Source organism: Belonocnema kinseyi, chromosome 4, assembly GCF_010883055.1.
Source record: "Belonocnema kinseyi isolate 2016_QV_RU_SX_M_011 chromosome 4, B_treatae_v1, whole genome shotgun sequence".
NCBI lineage: Eukaryota > Metazoa > Arthropoda > Insecta > Hymenoptera > Cynipidae > Belonocnema > Belonocnema kinseyi.
Genome location: NC_046660.1, coordinates 27,406,017 through 27,426,898, shown reverse-complemented (window position 1 = coordinate 27,426,898; position 20,882 = coordinate 27,406,017). Strand labels below are relative to the sequence as shown.

Sequence of the window (20,882 nt, the reverse complement as noted above, 5' to 3'; positions counted from 1 at the left end):
AATTCTACAAATGCAAGAAATTCTACAAATTCTCGAAATTTGGGTAATATATACAAGTTCACGAAATTTAACGCATTGAAGATATTCAATAAGTTAAAAAAAATTATGCGAATTCAAGAAATGTAACGAATTCAAAGAATAATAAAAATTTAAGAAATGCTACGAATTCAATAGGTTCCACGTATTTATCGGACTTCATAAAAAATTTAAGAAATTTAGATAAATACGTGGAGTTGTAAGAAATTCTAGGAAATGCATAAATTCTACAATTTCAAAGAATTTTACAAATTTCATGAATATTGCGCTTTTGAGAATTCCCACGAATTCCATGAATTAAAAAAAATTAAGAAATTGCACGAGTTTTACAAATTAAGCGAGTTCGAAGAATTCAAGGAATTTACTAAATAATACAAATTCAAGGAATTTACGGAAGATCAAGAATTTAAGAAATTCCAGAAGCTTATGAAATTTCACGAATTTAGTGAATTCCACTAATTTCATGAACTCGAAGAATTTATAAGAATTTAGGGAGTTTGAAGACTCCAGATAAGCAGAGACACTCAAAATAATTCAAAGGAATTCGACCTTCACAAAGGCTCTTAATCTTTTAATTTAGATGTATTTATATAACACAACCCCACAAAAAATCTTTTTCGGGGTCTGGAGGTCAGACCATGTTCACTATATGTGTTTGGGGTCGCTGAATTCGAATATGAGCATCAAAAAACCCACTATGTCAGGGCCCTGACGTAATCTAAAAAAATCTCATGAAATTTGTTTTCGAGTACGGAGGTCAGACCATTTTTATTATATATTTTTTGCGGTCGCTGATTCCGAATCCGCGATTTAAAATGCCAGTACGTCAGGTTTCTGACATAACCTCGAAGAACCTGTTTAATTTTTTTTATTTCGCGCTTTAGACCATGTTTATTATTTATGTTTGTGCTCGCTGATTTTGAATTCGAGGTTAAAAAAACCAGCACGACAGGGTACTGACATAACCTCAAAAACCTCATAAATTTTTTTTGAGTCCGGGGGCCGACCATGTTTATTATACATTTTTGCAGTCACTGATTCCGAATCTGAGAATTAAAACAACCCAGCACATCAGGGTTCTGACATAACCTCAAAAAACCTCATGACTTTTTTTCGAGTCCGGGCGTCAGACCATGTTTATTACATGTTTTGGGGGTCAATGCAAAGAGGTAGCCTGTATGCAGACGTGCGTATGTCGGATTATGGACTACGGATTCGGTTTCAGTGACCGCAAAAACATTTAGTAAACATGGTCTGACCCTTGTGCTCGGAAAAAACTTTCATGAGGTTTTTTGAGGGTATGTCAGAACCCTGACGTGCTGAGTTCTTTCTAACGTAAGATTCAGTTTCAGCGACCCGAAAAATGTATAATAAACATGGTCTGACCGCGGCTTCAAAAAAAACTTAAAAAGGTTTTATGTGATTATGTCGGAACTATAAAGTGCTGGGTTTTTTTTACCTAGGATTCGGATTCAGCGATGCCAAAAACATATAGTAAATATGATCTGACCTTTGACCTAGAAAACAAAATTTGTATGAGGTTTTTTGAGATTATGTCAAAAACCTGATGCACTGGGGTTTGTTAGACCTCGTGTTCGGATTCAGTGACCCCAAAAACATCTAGTAAACATGGTCAGACCACCGAACTAGAAAACAAACATCTTATGAGGTTTCTTGAGGTTATGTGAAAAACCTGACGTGCTGGGGTTTGTTAGACCTCGGAATCGGATTCAGCGACCCAAAAACCATATAGTGACAATGGTCTGCCCTACAGGCGCGGAAATAGATAGTTTTTTGTGTGGCTGTGTAATTATTTGATAATGCAATGTTTTCGCGTGAATAATGTTACCATTAATGTTAAATAAACAAATAACTTAATAATTTATTTGAGACAACTGACAAATTTGATTAATAGGCAAAGAGGAATAAACATGCCCCTATCGCGGAGGGTTTCTGAACGAAAGGCTCCTTCCTCTATCTCTGCCAAAGCATTAATTATAACGCTATCGCGACTCATCCCTTTCTGGAAGGGTTGAATGCAAGAGATTACTGTTCACTATGTAGAGAGGATAATATAATGCACGTCAAACGTAAAACTAGTTCTGCAAACTTAGTGGTATCTTCCAAACCTTTAATAATAATAATAATAATAATAATAATAATAATAATAATACTGATTAATTAACATTAATGCTTGCATTTGTTACATACATATTTTACAAACAATTGATAAGTTAAATATTTTAATGGAAAGCATCACAATTAAAGTCAATTCAAGCATTTTAGGCATACATTCATCAGATTTTATACCTTTCCCACGTTTTTCAGAGGAATCACTCTTTAGGGTGAAAACAGGTTGGAACAACCATGTAAATCAGGGTGGTGCAAATAAAAAAAGTTTCTTTCATTTCTCAAGACACCATCTCAAAACGTAAACTTTTTGGGATTTTTCTTTAAATTTTCAGATACTGGCTGGAACTATCTAAAGGGGGTTAAGCCACCCCTAAATTCGATAAAAAAATTGTATTGTCTCACATGATGTATTACCATTTTTCTTTAATTTCCGGAACACCTTAAAAAGCTTCTTAAAGTAATCATCAAACAAAAATTTAGAAAAGTTGAGAAACAACCGTTAAAAATTAAAAGACAACCCTTCTCTAAGAAGAAAAAAATGAGAAACTTTTTACAGTTCGTGCTATAAAGTTTTCATAGATTTCCAGTGGGATTGTTGATTTCCATTTTTTGGATCAAAAATCATATTTCTAGCTCTTTTGAGTTTCCAGTATAAGCATGTTTTTAAACATTATTTTACATCAAATTCATACAATTTTTATGTTAAAAACTCTAAAGAGAACAAAAAATTTTTTCCTAAAAAGGTTTATCTTCTTATTTTTAGAGATTGTTCATTGACTTTCAGAAACTTTCTAATTTGAATTAACTTCTTTAAGGGCTGTTCACGATTTTCAAACAAAGATAATTATTTTTATGTATTCTTAAAAATTTTAAATTCTTAGATTTCGGGGTGGTTTGTGCTCCTTAAGGGTGCTTTTGACTACCTACAAAATAAAAGTTTTTTATATATTTTTGGAGACAACTTTTTACATAATTATGTAAAATTTTTGATCAAATTGAGAAGTCAATAACTAAAACTGTAAATTTTTATTTTTTAACTGTAAGTGTGGATCAGAACAACTATTTTGTATCAAAAATTTGTTTAAAAATAATTTTACTTGAAATTCAGAAAATTGTAAAGAGCTGAACATTTTTTTCTCAGAGAAGATTTTTCCTTTTATTTCTAAGAGTGATTTTTTAATTTTACTAAACTTTTTAAAATTATTAATTTTTCTCGGGGTTGTTTACGATTTTCAGAAATTAAAGTTTCTTGGAGGGTGTTTCCACAAATCAAAGAAACTTTTTTTCACTTTGAGTCACCCTAATGTAGATAACAATTTAAACGTATGCTCAGTTTAAAATTTTTTTTATTCGAAGCTCGTTTTTATGTGAAATTAGAGGAGAGATCGTATCAAAGAAAGAAATTTTGAAATTTGAAAAATCAGAGTGATTTTATAAAATAGCTTTAAGAAGTATACACTCATGCCAATTTCATAATACGATCTGATTTTTGTGACCATTCCTCTTCAGTTGTACGATCAATAATGATTCATGAAAATCGTTCTTTTGTGGTTATTTTTAATTCTATAATTTGAATCATTTCTGAATTTCGTAATTTTGAAAATCGAATCCGTATCAAATCAGACAGGTTCTACATTTCAAGTCGAAAATTCATATCGCTTAAGACAAAAATTCCAACAATGATATTTTTTTGGCAAAAACTATCCCGCCTGAAAAAAATGTTAATAAGATGCCTTTTCAAATCAGAATTTTTCTTTAATGGTTAAAAAAAATGTTTTGGAAAGTCGTGAGGATTTTTTGTTTTGAGAACAGAAATTTTCTGCCGAAAAAAAATTTCCATAAAAGGCTTTAACAATTGGAACTAAAGTTAAACCCTAATATTCCAGTTTCAAACAATTTCGAGACATCACAAAGTGGGGAAAACAATGTAAAAATTGATTTTCAAAACCAAAATAGGTTAGATTTCAACCAAGAAGTTGCATTTTGAAGAAAAAGTGATAAGTTTTCAAATAGAAATATTAATTGTCTACCAAAAAGGACGAATTTTCAACAAAATGCGTCAATTTTCAAGTAGAAAAGACTCATTTGCTGTTTGAAATATTAATTTTTAACTAAAAATGGAACTTTTGACCAAGGACATGAATTTTAAACTGAAACGATGAATTAAAAAAATTAATGTTAAAAAAAACGAGTTCAACATTCAAACAAAGAGTCGAATTTGAATTAAAAGGTTGATTTTTTAACAAAAAAGATTAATATTTTATAAAAAAAGTTGATTTATCAACTCAATACATAAACTCGCAACTAAGTATTTGAATGTTCAACTAAAAAAAAGAACCATAAATAAAAAAATCAATTTTCAGAAAAGTAGTTTCAGTTTTAACCAAGTACTTGAATTCTTGTCAAAAAGGATGACTTTTTTAAAAAATATTTGCATTTAAAAAAATAATAACATTTTAAACCAATTAAAAATTTTTTAAGCAAGCTAGAGGAGTTCCCAAATAAGAATAATAAAATAACAAATTTCCTTTTTTTTATTTTGGTTATTTAAAAAAAAAATTCAATTTCTTGAAAAAAAAATCGACTGTGAATCACGATCAGACTGTCCGATTTCTTTTCAAATCGATCAGAACTTGCCAAACTTGAAAAGGATTCGATAAATTAATTTTGATAGTAAACCTCGAAAGGACGATATTTCGAGCTCCGCTACTTTTTTTTGTTTATCGAGTTTTTTTAGTTGGTTTATTTAACGTAACAGTTATGAGAGAAGAAACAAACAATTAACTTAAAATGGCATAAACGAGGAACGTCAATGAAATATTTGACACGTCAATGCAGATTATGAACACGGACACAGTAAGAGATAAATGTAGATGGATAGAGAGATAGACAGATATATAGATACAATGCCATGTCCAAGAGCTTAACGCACGCAGAAACGAACGAACGCAATTCCTAAATAAGGGACCGTACTTAAATTACGTAACAGCTCGGGGGGGGGGGTCGAGAGTTTGTTACGATTTGTTACGAAGGGGGGGGGGCATTGTTCATTCACGTAAGTAATTTTTAGAAAAATGAACCCAGCTAACAACAATTTTTAAAAGGTCAGAGTATTTTAATGTTCAGTGAAAAGTAATGGACTTAAAAAAAAAATTTACCAGAGTCAGGGAATTCCTATAACATTCAAAAACTCTCAAGCGGAATAAATTTGTAATTTTCATATATTGAAACTGTTTTATCCCATTTATATAAGATTCAAGGACAAAAATATTACAAGTTTAAGATTCTGGTCTTTAATTATTAATTGTGAGGGAAAAATATCCAACTATTTTGTTGTTGTTCAAAATTTGACTGTTTCTTAGAAAATTGAATTGTTTAAAATTCATATTTTACGGTTAAGAAGTGAACTAAACTCTTTTTCTAATGAGAACTCAAAAGTTTTTTTTAAATTGTCCTTTTAATTAGAAAATCCATATATTTGAGTACAACTGCATCTTCCTTAGATAAAAATGCAACCGTTTGGTTAGAAATTCCAAATTTTTGTTAAAATGTCATCTTTATTGGTTGAAAATTCAACTGTTTTGTTGCAAATTCAAGTGCCTGTGAAGAAAATTTACTTCTTATTTAAAACTCATGCTTTGATGTTGAAAAGTCCAATAAAAATCTTTTTTGCATGAAAATTCGACTATTTTTTGTTCTTGAAAATTTGTGTTTTTATTTAAAAAATTCACCTATTTTAGTAGAACCTGCATCTTTCTTGGATAAAAATGCAACTATTTCGTTATAAATTCAAAAAGTTAGTTGATAAGTCACCCTTACTAGTTAAAAATCCAACTTTTTTGTTCTTGAAAATTTGTGTTTTTACTTTAAAAATTCACCTATTTTAGTAGTAACTAATCTTTCTTGGATAAAAAAGAAACTATTTGGTTAAAAATTGAAAAATTTAGTCGAGAAGTCATCCTTTCCAGTTAAAAATTCAACTCTTTTTTTGAAAAGTCAACTGCAATTTTTTTAGGTAAAAATTCAACTTTATTTTAAATTTGTTTTTTTTTTGTTTAATTTAAAAATTAGTCTGTTTTGGTAAAAAATTTCATCTTTCTTTGATAAAAATCAAATTTCTTGTTGAAAATTCATATGTTGGAACTGAAAAGTCAAATTAAAACCTTTTTGGATAAAAATTAAACTATTCTTGTTGTTGAAAATTTATGTTATTATTTCAAAAATTCCGCTTTTTTAGTAGAAACTGTAGCTTTTTTAGATAGAAATGCAACTGTTTCGTTAAAATTTAAAAATTTAGTTAAAAAGTCATCCTTTCTAGTTAAAAATTTAACTATTTTTTATTGTTGAATATTTGTGTTTTTACTTAAAAAATTCAATTATTTTAGTAGAAACTGCATCGTTGTTGGATAAAAATGCATCTATTTGGTTGAAAATTAAAAAATTAGTCGATAAGTCCTCCTTGTCAGTTAAAAATTTAACTTTTTTTGTAAAATTTACGTATTTGAAATTCATAAATTGGTTTTTAAAAGTCAACTGAAATTTTTTTATGTATAAATTCAACTTAATTAAATTTTTTTATTTAAAAATTCATCCATTTTAGTAGAAATTTCATCATACTTTGATAAAAATGAAACTTTTTGTTTAAAATTTATATGTTGGCATTGAAAACTCAAATTAAAATCTTTTTTTGGATAAAAATTAAACTATTTTTTTTTTAAATTTGTGTTAATTCAAAAATTCATCTATTTTAGTAGAAACTGCATCTCTTTCAGATAAAAATGCAACTTTTTGGTACAAAATTCAAAAATCTAGTCAAAAAATAATCATTTTCGGTTGCAATTTTGGCTATTTTTTGAAAATTTACTTGTTTCAAATTCTAACTGTGTTGTGGAAAAGTTAACTGACATTTTTTTTAGCTAAGAATTTAACTTTTTTTTAAATTTTGTCTTTTTTATTTTAAAATTAATCTGTTTCAGTTGAAATTTTATCTTTCTGGGATAAAAATGCAACTCTTTACTTAAAGATTCAACAATTCTGTTAAGAACTCATCCCTTTTGGTAGAAAATTCTACTGCTTATTTGAAAATTCTTATCTTCGGGTTCAAAATTCAAGAATATTGATTGGAAACTTACTTCTTGTTTGAAACTCATATTAAAATGTTAAAAAGTGAAACTAAAACCTTTTTTGAATGAAAATTTAAACACATTAAAATTTTTTTCCCGATTCAAAGATGTGTATGTTTTAGTAGAAATTTCATCTTTTTTGGCTGAAAATGCAACTGTTTAGTTGAAAATTAATCTTCTCTGTTGGAGGATTCAACTATTTTGTTTGAACCACTTTGTCAAGAAATCATTTTTGTCGAAATTCATATTTTTATTTAAAAATTCATTTCTTTGGTTGAAAATTTAAGTTTAATCGCCGTTTGGCTTGAAGATTCAACACTTTAGACAAAAAAATTTTCTTTCATGGCTAAAAAATCTTTATTTGTTGAAAATTTTAGATTTTCTTTTTAAATTTATATTTTTAAGTTGAAAATTTCTAAAATTTATTAAAAATTTAAGTACTTTGTTAAATTCGTATCTTTTACGATAAAAAAGTAATTTTTTGTTTAAAATAAATAAGAAAATTTGCATTTTGTATCTAAAATATTGCTTGATTCCGTTTAAAGAAGATCTGATCTTAATATTACTACAATATTAAAATGCTGGTATTTGAATTTTAATGGTCAGGAAATATAAACAATTGTTCAAAGAGATATATGAGAATTTTGAAAACGAAATTTTCACTCTATAAAGCTTTACTTAAACACATAAAATAACCATTAGTCTCAAATTTCATCTCTTATTATTTCTGGAAACTATAAATTATGTACAATAAGAGCGGGGGGGGGGCAGAAATATTTTGTTACGGTTCGTTAAAGGGGGGAGGGAGAGTCTTTGGAAGAGGACCTATAATCCGTTAGGTAATTTAAGTACGGCGCCTAACTGGCAAAAATCAATCAAACGTCAATCAATCCGTTCCGACAAAAATCGGCACCTTCAAACCGTCATAAGTCCAGGAGCCTAACTTCAAAACACAGGTCTGTACGTCGTACGGAAAGAATTCAACGTCGATGGAGCAGGAAGATTTATAAACTGCTGGTGGCTGCCAAACGACCAATCCGGGATAGTACACCTTAGCCTTTGTCATCAAAGTCACCTCGTAGTTTCCGTCGGCGCTGCAAACACCGAAGAAACAACCCCAGCGTGATCACGATTCATTGCTTCCGAAACTCACAATTCGAAGGGATGCTGTCACCAGATTCATTTTCCTCATTAAAAATTTCCCCAATTTTTTTTCATAGTTGGAAAAATGGTTCAAAACCACACAGGTATTGTGAGGAGTGGTATCACCCTGTGTGTTTGGGATAGAGAGGTGGAACCACGAACTTAAAAGAATTCGTTAATGTTTGCCACGAATGGATAGCCAGGGCCAGTTACGCGCACATGCGCAGTGCTGTTTGCGCTGTCACGTGTTCTATTCACTACCCACTAAGTGCTCTGTCCTCTCCCCACTCCATCGTGTTCAAAACACAAGACCAAAACTTCCAACGGCTGTTGCCATGGCAACCGCCAATGCGCATGTGCGTGAAACTGACCCTGGTTGTCCATTCGTGGCAAACATTAACGAATTCTTGAACCTTCGGGATTATCCTCCCTACTTACAGGGATACTGCTCTTTACTATTCCTTCGTGTTCGAAACATTAGTACTTCACTCTCGACTGAAGTGAAAAAAGAATTAAGTGTCAGACAGTGGTTTTAATTAGAGATCCTCTAGGTAGAGTTGTGTCACAACTTCCCACTGTTTTGATTGGCTACGATTAAGTCGGAACTAAAAGTGATTGAAAGCGCGCGATTTTAAAATCAAATTCTACAATAAACTTACAATTTTGAAGAATAGATTGAGGAAGAATATAATATCAAGTATTAAAAAAATCAAAACTGTATAAAATACATGAAAATAGAAATATATAGAAAAAATAAACTATTCTATTTTGTGTTCCAAATCTACTTTTATTAGTTGGAAATGCAGGTATTTTGATGAAAGTTCGTTATCTTCAGGAAAGAATTCATCTTTTTGGTATATAATTAATTTCTTTGCTTAAAAATTTAATTATTTAGTCAAAAATTCATTCTTTGGGTTCAAAATTAATTTTTCTAATTAGAAATTTAACGGTTAAATTTTCAGTTCAAAATTGATCTTTGCAGCTGAATATTCATGTATGTTGTTAAAATTAATGTTTTTCGTTCAGAAATTAATCTTCTTGGTTTATTCAATTATTCGACCTTTGGTTTGAAAAGTAATCTTTTATCGTTGAAAATATCAACTGTTTGGTTAAAAATTGATGTATTTCGTCGAGGGTTAATTTTTTGTGTAAAAATTATTAATATTAAGGGTTGAAAACTCATTTTCTTGGGTGCGAGATTCCTCATTTTTGTTAAAAATGTAGTTTTTTGTTTGAAATAATTTTTTACTTGGAAATTTCAACTATTTAGTTAAAAATTTATGAATTTTGCAGAAAATTAATGTTCTTAGTTGAAAATTCATCCTTTTGATTAAAAATTCGTTTCATTTTTTTTTTGTAAAAAATTAATCTTTATGGGTGAAAATTCATCTTTATGGTTAAAAACTCTTTCTGGTTGAAATGGCATGTATTTTTTAAAGATTCTGAAGATTACTGAATATTTATCATTTTAGTAGAAAATTTTTATTTTTTGATATATTTTTCCAATTTAAATTTAAACTATTGTGTTGAAATTTCTTGTAATACTAATAGGTTTGACAGGTCGAATCCCTTTAAAAAAGAGGAAATAGGGAAATTTTTCACGAAAGAGATGAATAAGTTCTTTGAAATAAAATTAGTTTAAAATTTCTAACATTTGTAGTACAACAAAATAGACGATTGTCAACTAAATATTCCATTGTTGAAAAAAATATGAACTTTTAATAAAGCATGAATTTTGAACAAAATTGTTGTATTTAAAAAAAATTAATTTTCAAAGAAATAATTAATTCACAAACAAAAAAATTAAACTTTAGACAAAAAAGAATTGAATTCGAACCAAAAATATTTGGATTTTATTTCTAAAAGGGGAAAAGAAAGGAATAAAGGAAAGGAAATAGAAATTTTGAACATTTAGTGACTAAGAAATAATAGTGTTAATAAACCCTCAAATTCATTTTTATTAAATTAAAAATGTTAGGTTTTAAAATTAGAAATTTGTATCAGAAAATTAATTTTAAGTAAAGTTTAAGTAGAAAATTTAATTTTCCACTGTATATATTTTTATTTAAAACTACATTAATTTTAATCCGGAAAACATTTTAGGTCCTGAAAATCGCATATTTAAGGGGAAAAGGGGGGTAAGGGGTAAGTTTTCAGAGAAGAGAGAAAAAGAGAAATTATTAAGGGAAAATGCAGGGAAGTAGCGGAAATAACGTGATCCTTGGGAATTTACTGTTTAAGTTTTCTACAGACCTTAAGTCTCAACGGATTTTTTAATTAGCAAAAAAATCAGCAGGAATAAGAGGCACTAAAAATCACTGACGACTTTCAAGCATGATAACTCAGTGGGAAATAATGCTAGACATCTGAAGCTTAAAAAGTTATAATTAAATTTTGGGTTACGTTATATAAATTAAAATTTTTTGACGAAATTCCAGAAGCAGGAAAGTAGGGATAGAGAAATCCTTTACGGTGAAAGGGATTAGGGAAGTAGTGTAGGGAGAGATTGAGTAAGAACAGTAGGACAACAAAAGTAGGAAACTATGGAAGGGGTTAAATGCGGAAGTAAAAGTAGGAGAAGTAGCGAAGGGGGACTTTAGGGGTAGTAGGGGAGATGTATTAAATTGCCGATTAGGATAGTAGGAAACTTAAGGATTTAGGATAGGATTTCATGGGGTGGAGGGTTAAATTGAAAGGAGAATTGAGGAGATGAAGTAATTGTGACGAGTAAGAGTCAGGAGAGTGGGGAAGGGTATGGTGTGATAGCGAAGCAAGGGAGGGAAATAAGGAAATTAGGGAAGAAAATAAATAAATTAGCGTGGAAGATAAAGTAGGAGATGTATAGGGATGGAAACTTGAGGGGAAGATAAATAAGTTGTTAAGTAGGGTAGATGAGCGATTAGTAGGATGAAGTAGGACAAGTGATGAGATTCTAAGGGAAGTGAGTGCAGGAAAAATTAATTATAATAACGGAAAGTGAGGGGAGTGGGAAAGTAGGGAAGAGACAGGGGGAATGCGGGAGAGTAAAGTAGGGCAGTAAAGGTACGAAATTATAAAATGAAGGTGAGTATTCTTCAAAATGGTAATTGTTGTTAATTATCATTTTTCCCAAAAAATTTCAGAAATGCGCCAAACTGGTAATAAAGCATAATACAATTTTTTACTATTGTTCCTAATTTAAACCACTGTGCGTCGTTCAATTTTAATTTTTTCGAGTGTGGGAGGCCAGGATAGTTTTTTTTAAGCCGTGACGACCAAAATACCAATGAATTTGAAAAAAGTTTACATTTTATAAAGATAGAAACATTTTTTTCTGACAGCATCCCTTTAAGGCGAGCGAGGTCTTCGATGCTCAATTATGAGTTTTATGTCGGCTGCTGCGAATTTCTTTATAGCTTGCTATCAGCTATAAAATGAGAACGTGTCTTAATTTCGAGTATTACAGTAGTATAGCTGTAGCGCTTACACTTCAGTTACCGACGAATTAACTTTTCGTGAAATGCTGAGATACCGACAGTCGGTATTACGATCAGTCGGTACTGCAGATTCCTGAAACTGATCAGTACTCGGTCAATCTATTAGGGATTGACCTAACTGACTGAAGGTAATACTGATTGTTGAAAAGTTATCACAAACGAGAACAATGTTCGTTCGATAAGTGGAGTGATAGTAGTATAGCTCTACTACTTATTACACTGGAATTTCTCAACTTGGTACGCAGAGATTTGACACCGAGCTGCAAAATCCTCGCTGATTGTAAAATATTCTCGGAAGATGTACAATTATACAGTATACATTAAACTAATCTAGCCTTACTGTCTATTAACTCTCCCGAAAGACTCTTCATCATTGCGGTGCAAATTTGATGAATCTTTTGGTGAGTTGCCGTGCTGAAACTAAAATTTGAACAATAAATTGACATGCAAGTTTACCTTGAAGCCATCATAGGTCCACGAACCGAACTTGAGGACACACGTTTGCTCGTCAAAGGGGAAGTACTCCACGTCGATTTCACAGGATGACTTATAAATGGCCGGAGGCTTCCACTCGACCAGTCCTTGGTGGTAGATGGTTGCCTTCGTGGCCAAGGTCACCTCGAAGTTTCCGTCCGCGCTGCGAGCGAGCACATTAGTGGTTCTGGGCGCTGCAGCGGTCGAGCTTACTTTGTACTTCCGATTCAATGTCAAGCCCATTTTTTTATTTTTTTTTTATCTATTATAGGCACACAACCCTCATTCATATCAGATTTGAAATTCAGTAGTCCAAGCAAATAAAGTGTGAGACAAGTTGAAATTGAATTTGAATTTCGCGCCATCAACCCTCGAGCATTGTGCATCGTTATATGTTCCTCAAGAAGAAAGACAAAGGACTACAGAGAATAATTGAAGGTGAAACTGACATTTTTTCGAAATCGAGTAAGTGCTTAAAATTCCTGAAAAGTAGGTTCTTTCGAATTAAAGATTCGAAGATAAGGCGAATATTGGAAAAGCCAAGTAGTCCAGTCAAGCTAATGATACTGAAAATTACTGATGACTTTGAACTATGATAACTCAGTCAGAAATAAAGCCAGAAATATAAAATTTACAGGGTAAAATCTTTAAAATCTTAGCTTTAATTTAAACTGAGACAACTTGAAAAATCCGAACGTGTTCCTGAGATATTAATAAAAATGTCCAAGCGCTGCATCGAGTGTCAGTCGTTGCAACACTTGGAAATTTTTTTTTATATTACAAGAACCCGTGAAGATTTTTGATTTTTTCCGGGCTCAAATTAAAGCAAAGATAATAGAGATTACCACCTGATAATTTCGGATTTTTGCCGAAAATTTTCGAAGTCATAACACGAGTTGAAGTGAAGATCCAAAATTCTAAAAATTTTTGAATTGAAACAAAAAACTTCTCGCATGATATTTCATCCTTAAAAATTTAGAAACGTCTTTACTAGGTCTGACTCATGGCGTCTGTCCCTAGACAATCTTCAAAAAAATTCTTAATTTCTGTTTTGAAGCTAAATATTTCAACCGGGAATTTATTTGCACACATTTTTTCTCTGACAAAGAAATGGTTGTTTTTACAGTTTTAAAAAAGAGCCGATTTTTTAGAATACCATTTTTTTACTTTAACTCACCATAATTCAACCAATCTTGAAAAATGCGTGCTAAAATTTACAGAAAATATTCTTTATGACGTTCTACGACTGGTGGAATGAATAGCATATTATTATTTTGGTTAGAACAATATTTATAATTCATGTATATAATAATTTATAAATCATGAAGGAACATCTTTCTGTGGATAAAAATTGCTAAACAGTTTAATTTTCTACGAATTTGTTAATATTTTTTTGAAATAGCAGTAATACTCTCAGTTATAATTAGCAACTGCTGATAAATTAGTCTAGCCAGAGTAACATTTTTCGTTTTTACAAATACTTTTTTATTTAATTTTTCAAGTCTTCCACTGCTTGGAAGATTTTAAAATTGAATAAAACAGGTTTTGCAACAGTATGATAACTATACAGAAATAATTTATAACAAGTTGGTGTTACAAAAAGAAATTGTTTATAACGATATTGATAAACTAATTAAGAAGGGTAATTTTTTCGTAATTTGCAATCATTAGTTGTTAAAATAATTATTATTTTTTATACATTATATAATGAATAGGCTCAGAATTTTTTTTTATTTTATAAAAATAAATTTTTAACGACTTCTCGTTGTCATATTCAATAATTTAATCAAAGATTTTATTTATTTAAACATTAGTTTCCAATGAATGGAATTTTCTATATTCGTTTATGAATGGTCTCCATTTTTTTAATGGATGAAAATGCATTTCCATGTGAACGCGTCGATTTGATATATGCGTGAGAATAAACAAGCCGCACGTTCGAAATAAAACCTTCCTCATTTCTTAATAATCATTTATTTATATTCATTATTTTTTGTGGAAAATATATTTATATCTTTCTGAATAACTTTTTTAAACAAATTTTTTTGTTACTAATAATTACTCAACTTCCAATGAGCTTGAAGATATCAATGCATGATTTAAGCAATGTCTCATTTAAAAATTTATAACATTATTTTAAAGAATAAAAATAATTATTTATTTAATTTATTGGTCGTAAAACATTATAAAAAGTATAGTCTGTAAATTTTATCAAACAATTTCTAGAATTCGCTCATTTATGGCGGGTTGAGTTAAAAAAAAATTCATTTCCAAAAAACGAGATTATCGGGTTTACTTAGAAAGCGACGAAAGCAAAAACTTTTGAGTCCAGGAAACAAAGATGTCCAATAAAATTTCTTATAAGAATATAAATTTTTAAAATTAAGACTCGCAACTTTTTAGAACAGTTTTCAGGAGTCGAAGTCGTTCAGCCAAAAAAAAATGATAGGTGGTTATTGAATCCGGCTTGTCAATTATTCGCTTAAATTTTGTCCCAAAATTTTTCATTCTAAATTGCAAATTATTTATGCCATAATGTTGCAACTAAAATGCATTTTATCGACAAACCTCCTTAATTTCCCTCGAATATTAATTTTTCGAAAGTTTTTTTCAAAGAGTAGTTTTAAAAGCACATTTATTTTGTTCCGAATGGCTCTTATTTCAGTTCGTATATGATTCAGTCGCATGGGAGCTGAAAAATTTCAGATATTAAATATTATTGGATTTGAGAAGAGTTTAGATGAATCATCCCTTCAGCAAAAAATCCCACAGGAGTAAAGGCGTTCCATTTATTATGGATTTTTTTTATGGAGTTTATGTTTCATCCTAAAGGGTGTTTCAAATATACAGCGATTTTTTAATGTAAAATTAGAAATTAAAAAAAGGTTGAATGAAGTTGAAATTTTTTTAAAAACTAAAAAAAACTGGTTTTTTTATTAGAATAGTTTCATACTTTTTCGCAATAATAAAATGTGCAGTTCCTGAATTACGTTCGTCTTTTCGGGTTGAAAATTCAAATTTAAAAAAATTTAAAATTGAATTATTTTTCTGTTGAAAACCAACTTTTATATTTTCCGCTTAGAATGTATCAGTTTTAGCTGAAAATTCAACAACTTGGTTGCATTAATATTTTTTTGTTCAACTGTGAACTATTACATTTTCCGTTTATAATTCATAATTTTAAGTTAATAATTCAACTATTTGATTGAGGGTTGAACTACTCATTTTATTTTTTCATTATTTAAGTTAAAAAATCATCACTTTTCATCATTCTTTGTTTCGTTTTGTTTGTAATTTATTTTTGAATTTGACAATTCAACACTTAATTTAAATTCTTTTTTCTCTTTTGACTAGAAAATTTTTTCTGGTTTGAAATTCAATTATTTTGAAGAGTATTTCTCTGTTTCGTATGAAAATTGAATTCTCTTGGTAGAATTTTTCATTTATTTTGTTGTTAAAAATGAAAATGTTAGGTAAAAATTTTAAATATTTGATTTAAACTTCGTCTTTTTGGGTTAAAAATTCAACTTTTTTAAAAATCAAAATCTTTTTTTGTTTATTGAAATATCAATTATTATATTTTCCGTTTATAATTGATCATTTTTAGTTGAAAAAATGGTTGATTGAGTTATTTGGTAGAAAATTAATTTTTATTATTTTAAGGTTCGTCATTATACTGGAAAATTCATGTCTTAGGTTAAACTTGACAATTTTTAATTTAACATTGAAATGTAATTATTTGCTATTTAACATAATTTCTTTGATTCAATTATTGTTCCTTTGGTGTAATTCATTAACCCAGATCCGAGACTAAAGTTCATTGCTGGTTCCGTAACTCAAACTAATTTCGAAAGGTCTTCTCTTTTTACTTGAAACTAATGGCGGTACGGGAAACACGAGTAAAGAATCGATAAAAGAAATACAATAAAGTCGAAGAATCTAAAGTTTCGGTTTATTACAATGATCGTAGCAAGTTAAGGTAAGAAAGCGAAATGAGTTGGATACTCGAATAGAAAATTGAAGAAACCAACTTTTCTCTTCGAAGATTCCAATTTCAATCTACAATATTAAAAATTCAATTCTCCTTTTTCTTTGTCTCTCTTTGTCTTTCTCTATCTCTTTTAGTGATTTTATTTTTCGTTTTGTACTTCTCTATCTCTTGTTGTACTTTTCCTTTTGTTTTTCTATCTCCTTTTGGCTCTCTCCATATCTTTTTGCATTTCTCTATACCTCTTAATTTGTTCTTAACTTTTTGTCCTTCTCTCTCTTTTTCACTCTTTCTCTATTTCCGTTTGTCCTGCCTTTTTTTTGTATTCCTGTATATCTTTTTTTATCTTTCTCTTTCAGTCTTTCTCTTTCTGTTTTTCTTTTTGTCCATCTCTTTTTCTCTTCCACCTTTTTTATCTTTATCTTTCTTATTTATTTTCTTTTATTTCGTTTTGCCTTTCTCTGCCTCTCTTTGTCTTTCTCCCATATGAATCCTATATGTATCTCTTATAATATTTCACTATCTCTTTTTATCTTTATCATTATCTTGAACTCTTTCTCTATTAATTTTGATTTTTTTCCATCTATTTCTGCATTTCTCTATCTCTTTTTTTCTTTCTATTAAGGTCAGTGCCTGTCTTTTTTGCTATGTACCTATCTCTTTTGTCTTCCACTTTTTTAATTTTTATCTCGTGTTTTTTTTTCTGTCTGTTTTTTCCTTTTTCTGTACTCCTTCTTGTAATCTTTCTTGTACTTGTCTTTCTTACTCTCTTTTTCTTCTCTAGCTCTTTCTATATTTTTTTTCTTCCCCTTTTTTGTCTTTCTATTTCTATCTTTGTCTTTCCCGTTTGGTCCATACCTTCCTGTACTTTCTGTCTTTGTCTTTTTCCATTTATCTATCACTTTTGGTCATTTTTTTCTTTTTAACCTTCCCTGTCTCTTTCTTTCAATCTCCATATCTTTTTCCATTTCTGTATATCTTCATTTTTCTGCATTTCTTTTTTTTTCTTTCTTCCTCTAATTTCTTTCTCTATTTCTTCTTGTATTTCTCTATCTCTTTTTGTCTTTCGGTTTCTTTTCTGATCTTTTTCCAGTTTGATTCTCATTTTATATTTCTCTATACATTTTTGTCTTCCATCTGCTTCCTGTTTTCCTCTCTCTCTCTCTTTTTTGTCTTTGTATTACACTTTTTGTCTATCTTTATCTGTTTTTGTCTTTCTGCATGTCTTTCTCCATCTCTTTTTAGCTTTCTGTTTCTCTAATTGTCCTTTTTTACCTCTTTTTCTGTTTCACAATTTATTTTTTTCATTATACATCTATTTATCTTTCTCTATCTCTTTTTCGTCTATCTTTTTCTGTATTTCACTTTACCTTTTTGTCATTTTCTTTCTCTCTTTTATTTTTAGATCTCTTTTTACCTTTCTATATCTTTTTATTCTCTGTCTTTCTTTTTTTGTCTATCTCCAACTCTTCTTGCCTTGCTTTATCTACACTTACTTTTCTCCTACTCTTTATTTTATTTTGTCTTTTTCTTTCTCTATTTGCCTTTCCCCATTGCTTTTTCTCTTTTACTATATCTTTTGTCTTTTTTCACCTCTTCTTTATCTATCTGCTTATCTTTCTCTTTATCTTTTATGCCTTTCTCTTTCTCTTTTTGTCTTTCTCTTTCTCTCTTTGTCTATCTCTTCTTATCTTTCGCCTACTTTTTCTTAATTAATTTTTTTTTATATATTTGTCCTTCTCTATCTCTTCTTCTCTTTCACCAGCCCTTTCTGTCTTTTCCCACTCTTTTTATTTATCTTTATCTCTTTTGCACATCTCTTTTTGTATTTCTCTTTTTTTTTGTTTCTCTCTTCCTGGCTTTTTGCTTCCCTTATTGTCTTTTTCCTCACAAAATAAGTAGGGCACTTAAATCGAAAATTGAAGAAATCAACTTCCTCCTTCAAGGATTCTATTTTTAGTTTTCATTATATAAAATAAAATAAAAATTTTCAGGACGAAGAATCAATTAGAGAATTAAAATAATTCTGATCTTAGTTTGTTAATTATGGTGGTAAGGAAGAAGGAACTAATTTTTTATTTTTCATAGAGGATAGTAGAGTAATTGTACATACTTTTTAAAAGTTAAAAAATTTGTTTTTTAAATGAAAGTAAAATACAAATGTTAGGCACAAATTAGAAACAAATTTTTAAATTTTGACAATAATTAACAATTTCGAATTAGAAGCGTTAAAATTGAAAAAAAAACATATTGAACTATTTTTAATCGAAAACGTTTCAATTAAAACTATTTTAGACTGCGGACAAATGATTAAAATAGAATATTTCTGAATTTATAAAATTTTAAACGAAAGCTCTTAAAATTAAAAAATTTCAGACTAAAATTCTGAAAATTAGACAGTTTAATTCAAAAAGAAATTAAAATTGTGTAATTTATCACTCAAAGCTTCCAAAATTGAAAAAATTTATTTTGAATTGAAGTATCTCGAAAGTGAGTAGATTTCTAGATTAGAATTTTGAAAAATGGATCGCTTAAAGTTCAAAGGAATTAAAATTGTATTATTTCTAATTAAAAGAGTTCGAAATTGAATAATTAATAATTAAAAACATTCGAATATAATAATTTGTGAATTCAAAACAATTTCAATTTAACAATTAGAAATTAAGAAAAAATTGAACGTGAATTGTTTTTACATACAAAATTTATTTCGAAAATGAAAAAAAATTCAATTAGAAACCTTTAAAATTCATTTGTCATGAAAAACGAAACCGAACTCTATTTAAAATGAAAAAATATTCAGTCACCAAAAATTTTCATATTGAAACTTTTTTATATTCTAACCTTTTAAAATTTATGTTATTTAAAATGAAATCGAAATATTTTTTGTAAAAGATGTTCAAAAATAATTTAAAAAATTGACATGTAAATAAATGAAATATGCAGTGGACGAAGTTGGAAAAGAGGATTGATGGAAAAAAAGTTACTGTACAGATGTGTGCCTGTTAAAAGGGAAAAGTAGAAATTTCAATTGCGTTTGATTCCAATCGAAGCATCCTCAGCTCTCATATGCACAACACGATGTCGACAACTCTTGGTGCATTGAAATTTGCATATTCTCCGCTCTCTGCCATACTGCTTTCGGTACAAATGCGGAATTGCAATTTCCTGCCATGTGAATTTCAATTGACGCGTATAGTGCATATTTGCACGAGATATAGGGGCAACTTAGAATTTAAAAAGAGCCTCTCAAAATCAGTGTCACCTTCATCTGTGCTGCATTTATTTATTTACTCTTTTATTACTAAAGTTTCAGAAAATACAAAATACTGAATCCATTTTCGTTTTCTGTCTTTTTCTTTCTCTTCTTCTCTTTCTCCATCTCTTTTGACTTCCGCCTTCTCTTTCTTTATCTCTTTGCCTCTTTTTGAATTTTTCTTTCTGTATTTCTCTTTCTTTATCCTCTTTTATCTTTCACCATGTCTTGTTGTCTTTATCTTTCTCTATTCGTCTTACTCTATCTATTTTTGACTTTCTCTTCATGTTTCTTTATTTATTTTATTCTTTGTCTTTCTCTATTTTCTTTCTCTATCTCTTTTTCTCTTTCAGAATTTCTTTTTGCCTCTCTCCATCTATTTCTTTCTTTCTGCATTACTTTCTTTATCTCTTTTTGACTCTCTCTTTGCCTATTTCCCCTTCTCTAACTCTTTTTCTCTTTCACAATCACCTATTTTCCATATGCATCATTTTCTCTTTCTCTATTCCTTTCTCCTCTATCTCTTATTGTATTTTTCTTTCCCTTTCAGACATTTTCTTTTTTTTTCTTTTTACATCTCTTTTTATCTTTCTCTGTCTTGTTTGTCTTTGCCTTTATATTTTTTTATCTCCTTTTTTTTCTCACTTTATCTACATTCAACTTTCTTCTACTCTTTATTAATTCCTTTTTGTCTTTTTATTTCTCTATTTGTCTTTATAGCTTCTTTTCATTCACTATTTCTAATTGTCTTTCCCCATCTCCTTTTATCTTCTTATATCTCTCTATTTATTTGCCTTTTTTACCTGTTTTACTCTTTCACCATTTTTTTCTTTTTCTATCTCTTTATATTTCTCTTTTTCGTGTATCACTTTCTGCACTTCACTTTCCCTTTTTGGCTTTCTCTTTCTATTTTTGTCCACTCCCTTTTTCTTTTTGGCTAACTCTATCTATTTCTGACTTTTTCCTTCTCTTTATTTACTTATTTTTAACTTTTTCTTTCTCTATTTGTCTTCCCCTATCTCTTTTTCTCTTTTACTATTTCCACTTGTCTTGCTCCATCTCTCTTTATCTTTCTCTGTTTATTTTTCATTTTCTACCTCTTATACGCTTTCACTATCTCTTTTTGTCTTTTTTCATCTCTTTTTATCTATCTTTTTATCTTTTTCTTTCTCTTTTATGTGTATTATTTGACGTTATCGCCTTTCCTTTTTTCTTTACTCCTATTTTTTGCTAACTTTATTATATTATTATTTTTA

The 20,882-nt window shown here is 29.3% G+C and overlaps 1 protein-coding gene across 1 annotated transcript in view; it reads right to left on the bottom strand.

The window, feature by feature from the left end:
- Positions 1-8,382, bottom strand: part of LOC117171477 (acetylcholine receptor subunit alpha-like) — a 212,531-nt gene extending 204,149 nt beyond the window's left edge. The window contains exon 1 of the mRNA XM_033358833.1: positions 8,206-8,382. Within this exon, the coding sequence (XP_033214724.1) occupies positions 8,206-8,358 (153 nt within the window). The 5' untranslated portion in view covers positions 8,359-8,382. The remainder of the gene's footprint in view (positions 1-8,205) is intronic.
- Between the last annotated feature and the right edge of the window lie 12,500 nt (positions 8,383-20,882).